We start from the raw sequence: 15,959 nt of genomic DNA, 5'->3' as shown, positions 1-15,959 counted from the left end.
GATAGACACTAAAAGCTGGAGTAACTCAGCGGGTCAGGCAGCATCTCTGGAGAAAAGGAATAGGTGACGTTTCGGGTCGAGACCCTTCGTCAGACTGAGAGTCGGGAGAAGGTAACAAGCAAGGTAGGCCGTAACCAGAGGGTATAAGTTTAGGGTGATGGGGGAAAGATTTAATAGGAATCTGACAGGTATCTTTTTCACACAAAGGTGGTGGGAATAGGGAACAAGCTGCCACAGGAAGTAGTCGAGGTAGGGACTATCCCAAAGTTTAAGAAACGTTTAGACAGGTACATGGATAGGACCAGTTTACAGGGATATGGGCCAAATACAGGCAGGTGGGACTAGTGTAGATGGGGCAGGTTAACCTACAAACCTGTACGCCTTTGGATTGTGGGAAGAAACTGGAGAAAACCCTCGCGGTCACGGGGAGAATGTACATACTCCGTACAGACAGCACCTGTAGTCAGGATTGAACCCGAGTCTCTGTCGCTGTAAGGCAGCAACTCTACCGCTATGCCACCATAGTCCTCCACCTGTTCACCTCATCCCCGCCCTGAGGGGCAGCACTGTGGCACAGCAGCTTCACCCCACAATGGATGTGCCCAATATGATGCCAAGTTAAACTATTCTCTTTGCCTGCACGTGATCCATATCCCTCCATATCCATGAGCCCATCCAAAAAACACCACTGTCCTCTCAGCGTCCACAACATCAAGGGAAGTGAGTTACAGGCACCCACCCACACTGTAAAACACAACCTTGCCCTCTAGTCTTTGACATTCCCACCCTGGGAACAAGGTTTTGACCCAATCCATGCCTCTCATAATTTGATATACTTCTAGTAGTTCCACTCAATCCATATCTGCCCAACCTCTCGTTGTAGCTAATTCCCCAGAATCCCGGCATCATTCTGCCATAACTCACATAGACACGTCAGCATCTCTGGAGAAAATGGATTCTCTCCCCAGATGCTGCCTGATTTCAAACATTTTTTGTCTATCTTTGGTATAAACCACTTATTTATAACATTCTGGTAAACCTCCTCTGCCCCTATGCAAAGCTTCTTTTCTAAAAGCTGATAAGAATCATTTCCTCCTTTCTCGACCTCCCTGCAAATTCACACCGAGCATGTCCCAGTTAGAGGTTATTCCCATACAAACCCGCCCTCATTCAAATCAAGTCTTCATCTGTAGAAAAACAACAGATTACTCGCTTGCTAAACTAGTTGTTTGTGTATTTAGTTCAGTTCTTGATTTTATTTAATAGATATGGTGTGAGATATTCAGCCCACACAGTCCACACCGACCATCGTTCAATGAATAGTTCCATGCTATCCCACTCTCTCATCCACTCCCTACACAAGGAGTGATTTACAGAGGGCCAATTAACCTGCAAACCCGCTTGTCTTTGGGATGTTGGAGGAAACCGGAGCACCCAGAGAAAACCCGAGTGGTCACAGGGTGAACGTGCAAACTCCGCACGGACAGCATCCAAGGTCAGGATTGTACCCAGGATTCTGGCATTGTGAGGCTGCAGCTTTACTTTAGACTTTAGAGATACAGCGTGGAAACAGGCCCTTCGGCCCATCAGATCTGCACTGCCCGTAAGCTAACACTATCCTACACACTAGGGACAATTTACAATTTTTACGGCCAATTAACCTGCAAATCTGTATGTCTTTGGAGTGTGTGAGAAAACGGGAGTACCCGGAGAAAATCCATGTGGTCACACGGGGAACATACAAATTCCGTACAGGCAGCACCCGTAGTCTGGATCAAACCCGGGTCTCTGGCGCTGTGAAGCAATGACCCATCAGGAGTGGGGATGAGATGAACAGGTGGAGAACAATGAGTAAAGGCCTTTAGTCATAGAGTGATACAGTGCGGAAACATGCCCCTCGGCCCAACCTACCCACACCGACCAACATGTCCCATCTACACCAGTCCCACCTGCCTGCACTTGGCCCATATCCCTCGAAACCAAAGGATCTCGACCTGAAAAGTCACCCATTCCTTCTCTCCAGAAACATAGGAAAAATAGGTGCAGGAGGAGGCCATTCGATCCAGCACCGCCAATCACTGTGATCATGACAGATCGTTCCCCAATCAATAACCCATGCCTGCCTTCTCCGCATATCCCTTGATTCCACTAGCCCCTACAGCGCTATCTAACTCTCTTAAATCCATCCAGTGACTTGGCCTCCACTGCCCTCTGTGGCAGGGAATTCCACAAATTCACAACTCAGGGTGAAAAGTTTTTTTCTCACCTCAGTCTTAAATGGCTTCCCCTTTATTCTAAGACTGTGGCCTCTGGTTTCTGTGTGAAAATGTTCCCAACATTGGGAACATTTTTCCTGCATCTAGCTTGTCCAGTCCTTTTATAATTTATGTTTCTATAAGATCCCCAGAGATGCTGCCTGTCCCACTGAGTTACTTCAGCTTTGTGTCAATCTTCGGTTTAAACCAGCATCTGCATCTGTAAGTTCCTTCTTACAAACTATCCATGCACCTGTCTAAATGTTTCTTAAACATTGCCTCAACTATCTCCTCCGGCAGCTCGTTCCATATATCTGCCATCCTTTGTATAAAAGAAAAGTTGTCTCTCAGGATTCAATTAAATCTTTTACCCCCTCACCTTAAACCTATGTCCTCTGGTTCTCAATACCCATGCTCTGGGTAAAAGTGGAACTCGTGTGGAATTACCCTTTCCATTCCCCTCATAATAGACAATAGACAATAGGTGCAGGTGTAGGTCATTCGGCCCTTCGAACCAGCACCGCCATTCAATGTGATCATGGCTGATCATCCCCAACAGTACCCCGTTCCTGCTCTCTATATCCCTTAACTTCGCTATCCGTAAGAGCTCTATCTAACTCTCTCTTGAAAGCATCCAGAGAACCAGCCTCCACTCTGAGGCAGAGAATTCCACACACTCACAACTCTGTGTGAAAACGTTTTTCCACATCTCCGTTCTAAATGGCTTACCATTTATTCTTAAACTATGGCCCCTGGTTCTGGACTCCCCCAACATTGGGAACATGTTTCCTGCCTCTAGCGTGTCCAAACCCTTAATAATCTTATGTTTCAATAAGATCCCCTCTCATCTTTCAAAACTCCAGAGTATACAAGCCCAGCCGCTCTAATCTATCAACACTTGACATTCCCGCCATCCCAGCAATTAGCCTCGTGAACCAAAGTGGATAACCTCACATTTATCCACATTAAACTGCATCTGCCATGCATCTGCCCACTCACCCAACCTGTCCAAGTCACCTTTCATCCTCATAGCATTCTCCTCACGGTTCATACTGCCACCTAGCTTTGTGTCATCTGCAAATTTGCTAATGTTACTTGTAATCCCTTCATCCAAGTCATTAATGTATATTGTAAATAGCTGTGGTTCCAGCACCAAGCCTTGCAGTACCCCACTAGTCACTGCCTGCCATTCTGAAAGGGACCCTTTAATTCCTACCCTTTGTTTCCTGTCTGCCAACCAATTTTCTATCCATGTCAGCATCCTACCCCCAATACCATGTGCTCTAATTTTGCCCATTAATTTCCTATGTGTGACGTTATCAAATGCTTTCTGAATGTCCAGGTGCACTACATCCATTGGCTCTGCCTTGTCCATTTTCCTAGTTACATCCTCAAAAAATTCCAGAATTTTAGTCAAGCATGATTTCACATTCGTAAATCCATGCTTGCTCGGACCGATCCTGTTACTGCTATCCAAAATGCGGCTATCTCATCTTTTATTATTGACTCCAGCTTCTTCCCCACCACCGATATCAGGCTAACTGGTCTATAATTCCCCATTTTCTCTCTGCCGCCTTTCTTAAAGAGTGGGATAACATTAGCTACCCTCCAATCCACAGGAATTGATCCCAAATCTATAGAACATTGGAAAATGATCACCAATGCCCCCACGATTTCTAGAGCCACTTCCTTAAATACCCTGGGATGCAGACCATCAGGCCATGGGGATTTATCAGCCTTCAGTCCCATCAGTCTATCCAACACCATTTTCTGCCTATTGTGAATTTCCTTCAGTTCCTCCGTTACCCCAGATCCTCTGGCCACTAGTACATCAGGGAGATTGTTTGTGTTCTCCTTAGTGAAGACAGATCCCAAGTGCCTGTTCAACTCATCTGCCATTTCCATGTTCCCCATAATAAATTTACCCGTTTCAGTCTTCAAGGGTCCAACCTTGGCCTTATGAACTATTTTTTTCCTCTTCACATACCAAAAGAAGCTTTTACTATCCTCCTTTATATTCTTGGCTAGTTTACCTTCGTACCTCATCTTTTCTCCCCGTATTGCCTTTTTAGTTACCGGCATTTCTCTTGCTCTTTAAACTTTACCCAATCCTCTTGCTTCCCGCTCATCTTTGCTACATTGTACTTCCCTTTTATTTTTATACTGTCCCTGACTTCCCTTGTCAGCCACGGTCGCCCCTTACTCCCCTTGGAATCTTTCTTCCTCTTTGGAATGACCTGATCCTGCACCTTCTGTATTATTCCCAGAAATACCTGCCATTGTTGTTCCACTGTCATCCCTGCTAGGGTATCTTTCCAGTCAACTTTGGCCAGCTCCTCCCTCATGGCCCCATAGTCCCCTTTGCTCAACTGTAACACCGACACATCTGATTTACCCTTCTCCCTCTCCAATTGTAGAATAAAACTTATCATAAACTTATCTTAAACGTTTCTTAAACAGAATGTTTCTGAGTGCAGGGTGTGATACTCACAAACTTGAGCAGGCAGATGTTTTCACGCAGGGCTCCAATGCAGCCAGCAAAGCCCAGGATAAAGGTCAGCAGGCCCACCGTGAGAATCACCCAGACTGGGTCGAAGCCTTTCAGCTCCGTGATCGACTGGATGTTCAACACGCCCTGGTAATGGAGGAAACACCAGCATTAACCTGCACACACACACACACAAGGCCCAGGGCCAACACTGTTAACTTGCACACACACACGGCCCAGGGCCAACACTGTTAACCTGCACACACACACACACACACGGCCCAGGGCCAACACTGTTAACCTGCACACACACACACACACACACACGGCCCAGGGCCAACACTGTTAACCTGGCGCACACACAAGGCAGGGCCGATACCAGGGCCAGCATTGTTAACCTGGCTAACAGACAGGATTGACACTGTTAACCTGTGTAACAGAGACAAGACTGACACTAAGTCTGAAATCGTTAACCTTGTTTAGTTTACAGTTTGTCACGTGAAGCTTTTGTGCATGCTATCCAGTCAACTGAAAGATACAGACAGACCTGACACTGGAGTTGCCAACTGTCACGTATTAGCTAGGACATCCTGTATATTGGGCTAAATTGGTTTGTGCCACACGGGATCGCCGTTGTCCCGTATTTGACAGCTACTACTCGGGTCGAGGGGACTGTGGGTCGGAGCGCCACGTCCGGACCCACCTCACCGGTCCCGACGTAGTGCAGGAGCAGCACCTCGCCCGTGGCCCCGTCGGACAGCAACCCGGCCAGCTGTCCAACCTTCGCTTACCGTCGACACCATGGCTGCTCATCGGTTGATCAGTTGGATGGGGTGCCGGAATATGCGCGCAACTTCGCACGCCTCCGGCACCCGGGCCAAAACTCCTCAGCTGGCCCGCCCGGCTGGGCTTTGTGTACAGTCCAGCACCCGGGACAACTCATCATTCACCCAGCCGCGCAGATTCGGTCAACAAATTGCCGTGGGGAATTTGTCCCTTATTTGGGAGTGAGAAAGTTGGCAATCCTACCTGACACCATTAATGTATTTGATGTAGACAGGGCTGACACTAAGACACAGATATAACCCTCTTATCCGTGGTTACGTCTGTGCCCGGGTGGGACTAGAGAGGGACTCTGCGGTGTTCACGGGCACCCTGGGGGGTTTCTGGGACACTGGGGGCAGAATGTATCCCTACCGAGAATGGAGACATTATTATTTAATATTCAGTATTGAAGAATATTTGTACGAAGGAACTGCAGATGCTGGTTTACACTGAAAATAGACAGGCAGCTTGAAGAAGGGTCTCAAGCTGAAACGCCACCCATTCCTTCTCGCCAGAGATGCTGCCTGTTACTCCAGTGCTTTGTGTCTCTCCTCTCTCAGGATGGGATCTACGCTCACCCAGACACCTGTGCCCCGACCACCCACTCATCACCTGTGCCCACTCACACTCCGCGGGCTGACTGCGGGAGCACGCGGTTGCTCGGCTCAGCACGGATGCCCATCACTGCCATGAGACATCGCCAGGGGGCACTGCCCTTGCATTGGGTGTGTCGGGCCGAAGGGAGAAGGGTTGAGGGTGCAGCACGGACCCCAACCCTTGATCACCAACGTGCTGTGAAACTCCTGCAGCTCAAGACGGGTGGCACGGTGGCGCAGCGGGTAGAGTTGCTGTGCCAGAGACCCGGGTTCGATCCTGACTAATGGGGCTCTCTGTACGGAGTTCGTACGTTTTCCCATGACCTGTGTGGGTTTTCTCTGAGATCTTCAGTTTCCTCCCACACTTCATAGACGTAGGGGTTTGTAGATTAGTTGGCTTGGTACAAGTGTAAATTGTCCCTATAACCATATAACCATATAACAATTACAGCACGGAAACAGGCCATCTCGGCCCTACAAGTCCATGCCGAACAAATTTTTTTTCCCCTTAGTCCCACCTGCCTGCACTCGTACCATAACCCTCCATTCCCTTCTCATCCATATGCCTATCCAATTTAGTTTTAAATGATACCAATGAACCTGCCTCCACCACTTCCACTGGGAGCTCATTCCACACCGCCACCACTCTCTGCGTAAAGAAGTTCCCCCTCATATTACCCCTAAACTTCTGTCCCTTAATTCTGAAGTCATGTCCTTTTGTTTGAATCTTCCCTATTCTCAAAGGGAAAAGCTTGTCCACATCAACTCTGTCTATCCCTCTCATCATTTTAAAGACCTCTATCAGGTCCCCCCTTAACCTTCTGCGCTCCAGAGAATAAAGACCTAACTTATTCAACCTAGGTGAATAGGTCCCCTGGCGTGTGTTAGTGCAGGGATCGCTGGTCGATGCGGAATCGGTGGGACGAAGAGCCTGTTTCCGCGCTGTATCTCTAAACTAAACTAAAGGGGAAGCGTCGAGGGAGAGTTAGCAAGAGTTAGCAAGACGTTGGGGCCATGTCAGGGTGAACAATATTGTGCATTTATATAGCATCAGGGAGTGATATTCACAAACTGGACAGCGTGCGCTAATCTCACACATCCAGCGCTGCCCATCCCCAATATACCCCGGTCCACACTTTTGGTCCTTCATATGTTCATAGCCATAGGAGCTGAATGAAGTCATTCGGCCCATCAAGTCTACTATGCCATTCAACCATGGCTGATCTATCTTTCCTTCTCAATCCTATTCTCCTCCCGATAACCTCCGCCACCTGTATGAACCAATAATGTGTCAATCTGCCCCATTAAAATACCCATTGACATGGCCTCCACAGACGTCTGTGGCAAAGAATTCCACTGATTCACCACCCTCTGACTGATGAGGGTGTAATGACTTTGGGCGGAGACCCAACCTCTGGTTTGGTTTAGTTTAGAGATACATTGTGAAAACAGCCCTTTGGCCACCGTGTCGGCACCGACCAGCGACCCCTGTACATGAATACTATCCAACACCGACCAGTGACCCCTGTACATGAACACTATCCAACACATACCAGCGACCCCTGTACATGAACACTATCCAACACATACCAGCGACCCCTGTACATGAACACTATCCAACACATACTACAGACCCCTGTACATGAACACTATCCAACACATACCAGTGACCCCTGTACATGAACACTATCCAACACATACCAGCGACCCCTGTACATGAACACTATCCAACACATACCAGCGACCCCTGTACATGAACAATATCCAACACATACCAGCGACCCCTGTACATGAACACTATCCAACACATACTACAGACCCCTGTACATGAACACTATCCAACACATACTACAGACAATTTACAATTATACAAAACCAATCAACCTACAAACCTGTACATCTTTGGATTGTGGGAGGAAACTGGAGAAAACTCATGCAGGTCATGGGGAGAATGTACAAACTCCACATAGACAGCTCCTGTAGTCAAGATCAAACCCGGGTCTCTGGCGCTGTAAGACAGCAACTCTACCGCTGCACCAACTCTTCTCACCGCAAGTTGTGCCCCCGATGCCCAGTGCCCAAGGATGGGTTGATCAGGGAGACACAGCAAGCTTACCTTCTCATTCCACGCCCAGAAGGTGATTGCAAGGAGCCCAGCACCTGCCACCTGCAAGAGAGAGAGAGAGAGAGAGTGAGCGAGCGAGAGAGAGAGAGAGAGAGAGGGAGAGCACAGTTCAACAGGCAGCCACACAAAACAAGTGTAAATAATAAAGTGGATTCACTTCACAGCTGTTGTGGGTTTAAAATGCAGAACCTGCTACAGGAAGGGGTGGTGTTACAAGTAGGAGCAGATGGGCAGGTGGGCGCGTGTGGGCAGGAGGTGGTAGTGAGGGGAGACAGGTGGGTGAGCAAGGGTACATACACAGGGCTAGTCCCGGCTGGCAGGACCGGGAACCTGCCTGAAGGTTGGCGGTGGGTGGAACTGGGAACTGGAGACATCAGACGCAAGGAGCAAGGACTGGTCGGCTGGTAAACCGGGTTAACGCCTCCAATGTCAGCTGCAGGAGATGCCCTGGGACACAAAGATGGCCGTGCGAGGAGAGGAGAGGGACGTCGGTTGATGCGAACTGCTCCAGTACATCGAGCGCGCGGGCCGACCGGACTGGATAATGGCGACAATAATGGCGGTGCCCACGTGTGTAATATATGCAAAACGACTGTGTAGTTGTCTAAGTGACAAGTAAAGCACAATTGACGATTGAGTATTTAAGACCCAATTTCAGTTTACTTACACAGAGCAAAAACAGGCCCTACGTGTCCGTGCCAACCAATGATCCCCAAACACTAACACTATCCCACACACATTTATAATTGTTACAGAAGCCAATTAACCTACAAGTGTGCACATCTTTGGAGTGTTGGAGGAAACCAGAGCACCTGCAGAAAACCCACTTGGTCATGGGGGGGGGGGGGGGGGGGGGGGGGGGGGGGGGGGGGGGAGGTACAAACTCCATACAGACAGCACCCGTAGTCAGGATCGAACCAAGCTCTCTGGTGCTGTGAGGCAGCAACTCTACTGCAGTGCCACGTACGGGCAGACGGGGTAGGTGGATGAGTCCTCTACATTATAGTTATCTTCAGGTACATAAGTAGTTTAGATATTCAGTGTACAAGATGATGAGAGGAATGGTGGATATAAAATGCTGGAGTAACTCAGCGGGTGAGGCAGCATCTGTGGAGAGAAGGAATTGGCGACGTTTCGGGTCGAGACCCTTCTTCGTCTGAAGGTCATAAGTGATAGGGGCAGAATAAGGCCATTCGGCCCATCTACTTTCCTCTGCCAATCAATCATGGCTGATCTTTATCTCCTAACCCCATTCTCCTGCCTTTTCCCCCAAAACCCACTTTTGTGGTCAAGAACTGTCACATGGCCTTCATCAGTCAGGGCATTGAGTAGAGAAGTTGGGAGTCATGCTACAGTTATATAAGGTGTTGATGGGGCGGCATTTGGAGTAAATATCCACCACTCATTTTCCGGCAACTGATGGTCCAGGCACCTCCTTTAATCCGGACAAAATTCCAAGAGCGCACTTGAAATCCCCCCCCCCCCCCCCCCCCCCGACTACGGAAGCCTCCCGAAAATGAGGCGGTGATCTCGTCCTCATCTGGATTAGTGCAACCAATGGGGCTCTGGAACTCCGGCCTGGCCAGAGCCGGCAGATCACCTTCCCCATCGCTGACTTCCAAGCCCCACTTTGCGGGCCGGTGTCTCGGCCCCTCAGCGGCCCAGGCAGAACATTCCGGTACCGCTGGACTCTACTCGGAGGCTGTGACCTCTGTTGGTCCCGTAAAATGGAACTGCAGAAAGGCTCTGGAGCCATCAGCCTCACCTGCTGGTTGACTGGCACCACAGGTGGCATTGCCTGTGCTGCCTGCTCTATCATCAGGAATCATCTGCCTGATGAAGCTGCACAAGCGGAGATCATTATGACATTGAACACATTTGGATAGGAAGAGTTTAGAGGGTTATTGGCCAATTACATGTGAATGGGACCAGTCCAATATCCAACTTGGTCAATATGGACAATGTGGGCTGAAGAGCCTGTATCCATGTGACTGAGATCAGCTGCTCTCCCCTCACCGGGGGCATCACGGTAACACAGCGGTAGAGTTACTGCCTCACAGTGCCGCAGCCCTGGGTTTGATCCTGACACCAGGTGCTGTCTGTGTGGAGTTTGCACGTTCTCCCCGTGATTGCGTGGGTTTCTTCCCTCACCCCAAACATGTACAGGTTTGTAGGTTAATAGGCTTCAGTAAAGATTGTAAATGTTCCCTAGTGTGTAGGATAGTGTTAGTGTGCGAGGGTTGGTGCTCGCCGTGGACTCGGCGTGCCTGTTTCCGCGCTGTATCCCTAAACTAAACTAAGCTCCAGCCGTGCCCCCCCCCCCCCCCCCCCCGGGTCCACCCCATCCTACGCACAGAGATGTCCCCATGGACACAGCCCCATTTCCAGCAGCCGCCCACTCTTCCTTCCCTCTCCATATCGGAGACTGCTTTCCTGAAGCCTCCAACGTTCCAGGCTGACCGCTCCCCTGGCAACATGACGAGCCACTTCCCTTCTAATCGGACCGTTCCTTTGTTAGCCACAGTCGGCACACTTTCCCCTGGGATTTGGGATATGTTTTTCAAACAACATGCGATTACCATCATAGCCTCCGGTTCCCACAGCTAGTTCGTGCCCCCAACACACAGCTCCCTTCATTTTGATTCAGTTCAATTCTACCAATGTTGTAGATTCCATGTATTCTCCCACACCAGCGTTACTGATTTGGTTTTCCCAGTCTCTATGTGAACATAGGAGCGGCACAGTGGTAGGGTTGCTGCCTCACAGCGCCAGAGACTCGGGTTCAATCCTGACTACGGGTGCTGTCTGTGTGGAGTTTGCATGTTCTCCCTGTGACTGCGTGGGTTTTCTCCGGGCGCTCCGATTTCCTCCCACACTCCAAAGACGTGCGGGTTTGTAGGTTAATTGGCTTCTGTAAAGATTGTAAATTGTCCCTAGTGTGTAGGAGAGTGTTAGTGTGCGGGGGTCGCTGGTCAGTGTGGACTCAGTCGGCCAAAGGACCTGTTTCCGAGCTTTATCTCTAAACTAAACCAACTCTGCTGAATTATTGTCCAGTGGGCAGACTATTTCTCAGGCCTCAATACCACTTCCACAGATTCCTGCCCTTCTAATTTCCTAGCTTCACACTGGTTCTTCAAGCTTACATCTTTCCGCTCGACCAGCAATCCCCGCACACTAACACTATCCTACACATCAGGAGGAGGCCACTCGGTCCCTCGAGCCTGTCCCGTTCCTTCGGCCCCTCCCCCCGCCACACGGCCCCTTGAGCCTGCACCGCCACAGGGCCCTTCGACCAGCAATCCCCACACACTAACACTATCCCACACATACTAGGGACAATTTTACATTTATACCAAGCTGATTAACCTACTAAAACCCACGCAGGTCACAGATAGAACTTAAAAATAGCGTACAGACAGCACCCGTGGTCAGGATCGAACCTGGGTCTCTGCCGCTGCAAGGCAGCAACTCTACTGCTGCGCCACCGTGCGGCCCTAGTCTGTGCCAGATCTCCAGAGTCTGCAACCCTGTCCACTCGTGAAATAACCTCCCGCCACATGTTAGTGGGACAGAGAATCCCAGAGATTCACCTCCCCCTGAAAACAGAAGATTCTAGACTCCACGCTTTTAAAATCAAACTCCTCGTTTCACCCACCAGTGAAAACATCGCATTGTTGCCCTTTATGTCCTTGTTACACAGTGGAATTCCCTTTTGTTCATCTACACAGCAATGAATAAAGACCCAGTCCCCCATACCTCCCTTGATCAGGCAACCTTGTAGAGTGTGAGTGTATAGTCATGTGTACTGACGTACAGTGAGAAGCTTTTGGTGCGTCCTCACCAGTCAGTGGAAATTACAATTAATCCGTCCACAGTGGACATGGAACATGATAACATGAATAATGTTTAGTGCAAGATAAAGCTAGTAACGTCTGATCAAAGACAGTCTGAGTGTCTCCAATCAGGTAGATAGTAGTTCAGGACCACTCTTTAGTTGGTGAGAGGGTGGTTCAGTTGCCTGACAACAGCTGGGAAGAGACTATCCCTGAATCTGGAGGTATGTTTACACACTTCTGTACCTCTTGCCCGATGGGAGAGGGAAGAAGAGAAAGTGTGACTCGTCCTTGATTATGCTGCTGGCCTTGCCGACTCAGCATACTGGCACATTGGTTAGAGATGCTGCCTCACAGTGCCAGAGACCCGGGTTCAATCCTGATCACTGCTGCTGTCTGTGTGGAGTTTGCACGTTCTCCCTGTGACCACGGATTTCCACCGGGAGCTCCGGTTTCCCCCCCCACATCCCAAAGACGCACGGGTTTGTAAGTTAATTGGCCCTCGTGTGTAGGGAGTGGATAAGAAAGTGGGATAACTATGTTAACATGTGATCGATGGTCAGCATGGACTTGGTTGGCCAAATGGCCTGCTTCCATGCTGTATCTTTCAATCAATAAATCCCCTGAGTCAATTAACCCATTTGGTCCGCCAAGGCCAACTGGATCTCCCGGTTGCTAACTCCCCTTCCCATTCTGACCTTCCCGTCCTGGGCCTCCTCCATACCCACACAAACTACAATGACCAGGTTCAGGAATAGCTACTTCCCCACAGCCATCAGGCTATTAAACTTGGCTCGGACAGCACCTCATATTTCGTTTGGGCAGCTTACAACCCAGTATGAATATTGAAATCTCCAATTTTAGGTAACTTCCTCGCCATTCACCCTCTCTTTCCTGTGCACCCACCCCACTCCAATATACACCCATTTCCCGCTCACTATCCTGTCTCTTCCCCCCCCCCCCCCCCCGTCTCCTTCCACCTCTAGGCCTCCCCCTGGCTTCAGTTTACTCCTCCTCCAATCAAACCCCCCTCAACTGTATTCACCTATCTATCGCTTGCCAGGTTTTATTCCGCCCACACCCGTCTTCCAGCATTCTACCTGCTATTACAATCAGTCTGAAGAAGGGTCCTGACCCAAAACGTCACCTATCCATGTTCTCCTGCGATGCTGCCTGACCTGTTGAGTTACTCCAGCACTTTTGCATTTTTATGGTAAACTACCATCTGCGGTTAGACACAAAAAGCTGGAGTAACTCAGCGGGACAAGCAGCATCTCTGGAGAGAAGGGATGTGTGACTTTTCAGGTCGAGACACTTCTGCACACTAAAATTCACGGGAAAAGGAAACAAAAGATATAGACGGTGACGTGGAGAGATACAGAACAATGAATGAAAGATATAAGTAATGATGATAAAGGAAAGGCCATTGTTAGCTGTTTGTAGGGTGAAAATGAGAAGCTTGGGTGGGGGAGGGATAGAGAGGGAGAGGGAATGCCGGGGCTACCTGGAGTGAGAGAAATCAATATTCATGCCACTGGCCTATAAGCTGCCCAAGCAAAATATAAGATGCTGTTCCTCCAATTTGCGTTTAGCCTCACTCTGACAATGGAGGAGACAGAGGACAGAAAGGTCTGTGTAGGAATGGGAAGGAGAATTAAAGTGTCCAGCAACGGGAGATCAGGTTGGTTCAGGCAGACTGAGCGAAGGTGCTCAGCGTAATGATCGCCCAGTCTGCGTTTGATCTCGCCGATGTATAAGAGTCCACATCTTGAACAATGGATACAGTAGATGAGGTTGAAGGAGGTGCAAGTGAACCTCTGTGGGACCTGAAAGGACTGTCGGGGTCCCTGGTATCGAGGGAGGAGGTACGTGGTGAGGGGGTGGTTTGGGTGGCAAGGGATGAGTCACCCAGGGAGTTGTGGAGGGAATGGTCGCTGCGGAAGGCGGAAAGGGGTGGAGATGGGAAAATGTCACTCATGGTGGAATCCTGTTGGAGGTGGTGAAAATGTCAGAGGACTATGTGTTGTATGTGACAGCTGATGGGGTGGAAGGTAAGAACTAGGGGGCACGGTAGAGAGCATTCTGACTGGTTGAATCATGGCCTGGTTCGGCAACTTGAACGTCTAGGAGCGACAAAGACTACAAAAAGTTGTGACCACTGCCCAGTCCATCACCGGCTTTGACCTCTCGACCATCGAAGGGAACTATCGTAGTCGCTGCCTCAAAAGGGCAGCCAAAATCATCAAGGACCCACACCATCCTGGCCACACTCATCTCACCACTGCCAACAGGAAGAAGGTACAAGAGCCTGAAAACTGTAATGTCGAGGTTCAGGAACAACTTCTTCCCCACAGCCATCAGGCTATTAAACACAACAAATAAGCTCTGAGCTCTGAACAGAAAAAGACTATATTATTATTTGTTATTTGCACTATATTTGATATTTATTGAACTTTTTCTTTTTTTCCCCGTTATATACAATGTTGGATAAACAGCGTCTGATTAGGAACAGTCAACATGGATTTGTGCCTGGAAGGTCATGTTTGACTAATCTTCTTGAATTTTTTTGAAGAGGTTACTCGGGAAATTGATGAGGGTAAAGCAGTGTATGTTGTATATATGGACTTCAGTAAGGCCTTTGACAAGGTTCCTCACGGAAGGTTGGTTAAGAAGGTTCAATGGTTGGGGATTAATGGAGGAGTAGCAAGATGGATTAAACAGTGGTTGAATGGGAGATGCCAGAGAGTAATGGTGGATGGTTGTTTGTCAGGTTGGAGGCCAGTGACTAGTGGGGTGCCACAGGGATCTGTGTTGGGTCCACTGTTGTTTGTCATGTACATCAATGATCTGGATGATGGTGTGGTAAATTGGATTAGTAAGTATGCAGATTATACTAAAATAGGTGGGGTTGTGGATAATGAAGTAGATTTTCAAAGTCTACAGAGAGATTTATGCCAGTTGGAAGAGTGGGCTGAAAGATGGCAGATGGAGTTTAATGCTGATAAGTGTGAGGTGCTACACCTTGGCAGGACAAATCAAAATAGGACGTACATGGTAATTGGTAGGGAATTGAAGAATGCAGGTGAACAGAGGGATCTGGGAATAACTGCACAGTTTCCTGAAAGTGGAATCTCATGTAGATAGGGTGGTAAAGAAAGCTTTTGGTGTGCTAGCCTTTATAAATCAGAGCATTGAGTATAGAAGTTGGGATGTAATGTTAAAATTGTACAAGGCATTGGCGAGGCCAATTTTGGAGTATGGTGTACAATTTTGGTTGCCTAATTATAGGAAGGATCTCAACAAAATAGAGAGAGTACAAAGGAGATTTACTAGAATGTTGCCTGGGTTTCAGCAACTAAGTTACAGAGAAAGGTTTGAACAAGGTAGGGCTTTATTCTTTGGAGCGCAGAAGGTTAAGGGGGGGACTTGATAGAGGTCTTTAAAATGATGAGAGGGATAGACAGAGTTGACGTGGATAAGCTTTTCCCACTGAGAGTAGGGAAGATTCAAACATGGGGACATGACTTGAGAATTAAGGGACTGAAGTTTAGGGGTAACATGAGGGGGAACTTCTTTACTCAGAGAGTGGTGGCTGTGTGGAATGAGCTTCCAGTGAAGGTGGTGGAGGCAGGTTTGTTTTTATCATTTAAAAATAAATTGGATAGTTATATGGACGGGAAAGGTATGGAGGGTTATGGTCTGAGCGCAGGTATATGGGACTAGGGGAGAATACGTGTTCGGCACGGACTAGAAGGGCCGAGATGGCCTGTTTCCGTGCTGTAATTGTTATATGGTTATATGGTTGAAATATTCACATATTCTGTTGTGCTGCAGCAA

General features: G+C 48.7%; 1 protein-coding gene across 1 annotated transcript in view; it reads right to left on the bottom strand.

The window, feature by feature from the left end:
• The window catches only part of LOC129713069 (tetraspanin-5-like), a 50,290-nt gene that overhangs the window by 16,004 nt on the left and 18,327 nt on the right, over positions 1–15,959 (bottom strand). The window contains exons 2-3 of the mRNA XM_055661947.1: positions 8,281–8,332; positions 4,747–4,890 (exon numbers count right to left, since the gene is read on the bottom strand). Coding sequence (XP_055517922.1) covers positions 4,747–4,890; positions 8,281–8,332 — 196 coding nt within the window. The remainder of the gene's footprint in view (positions 1–4,746; positions 4,891–8,280; positions 8,333–15,959) is intronic.

Source organism: Leucoraja erinacea, chromosome 34, assembly GCF_028641065.1.
Source record: "Leucoraja erinacea ecotype New England chromosome 34, Leri_hhj_1, whole genome shotgun sequence".
NCBI classification, from domain to species: domain Eukaryota; kingdom Metazoa; phylum Chordata; class Chondrichthyes; order Rajiformes; family Rajidae; genus Leucoraja; species Leucoraja erinaceus.
This window is presented reverse-complemented; position numbering and strand designations above follow the sequence as displayed.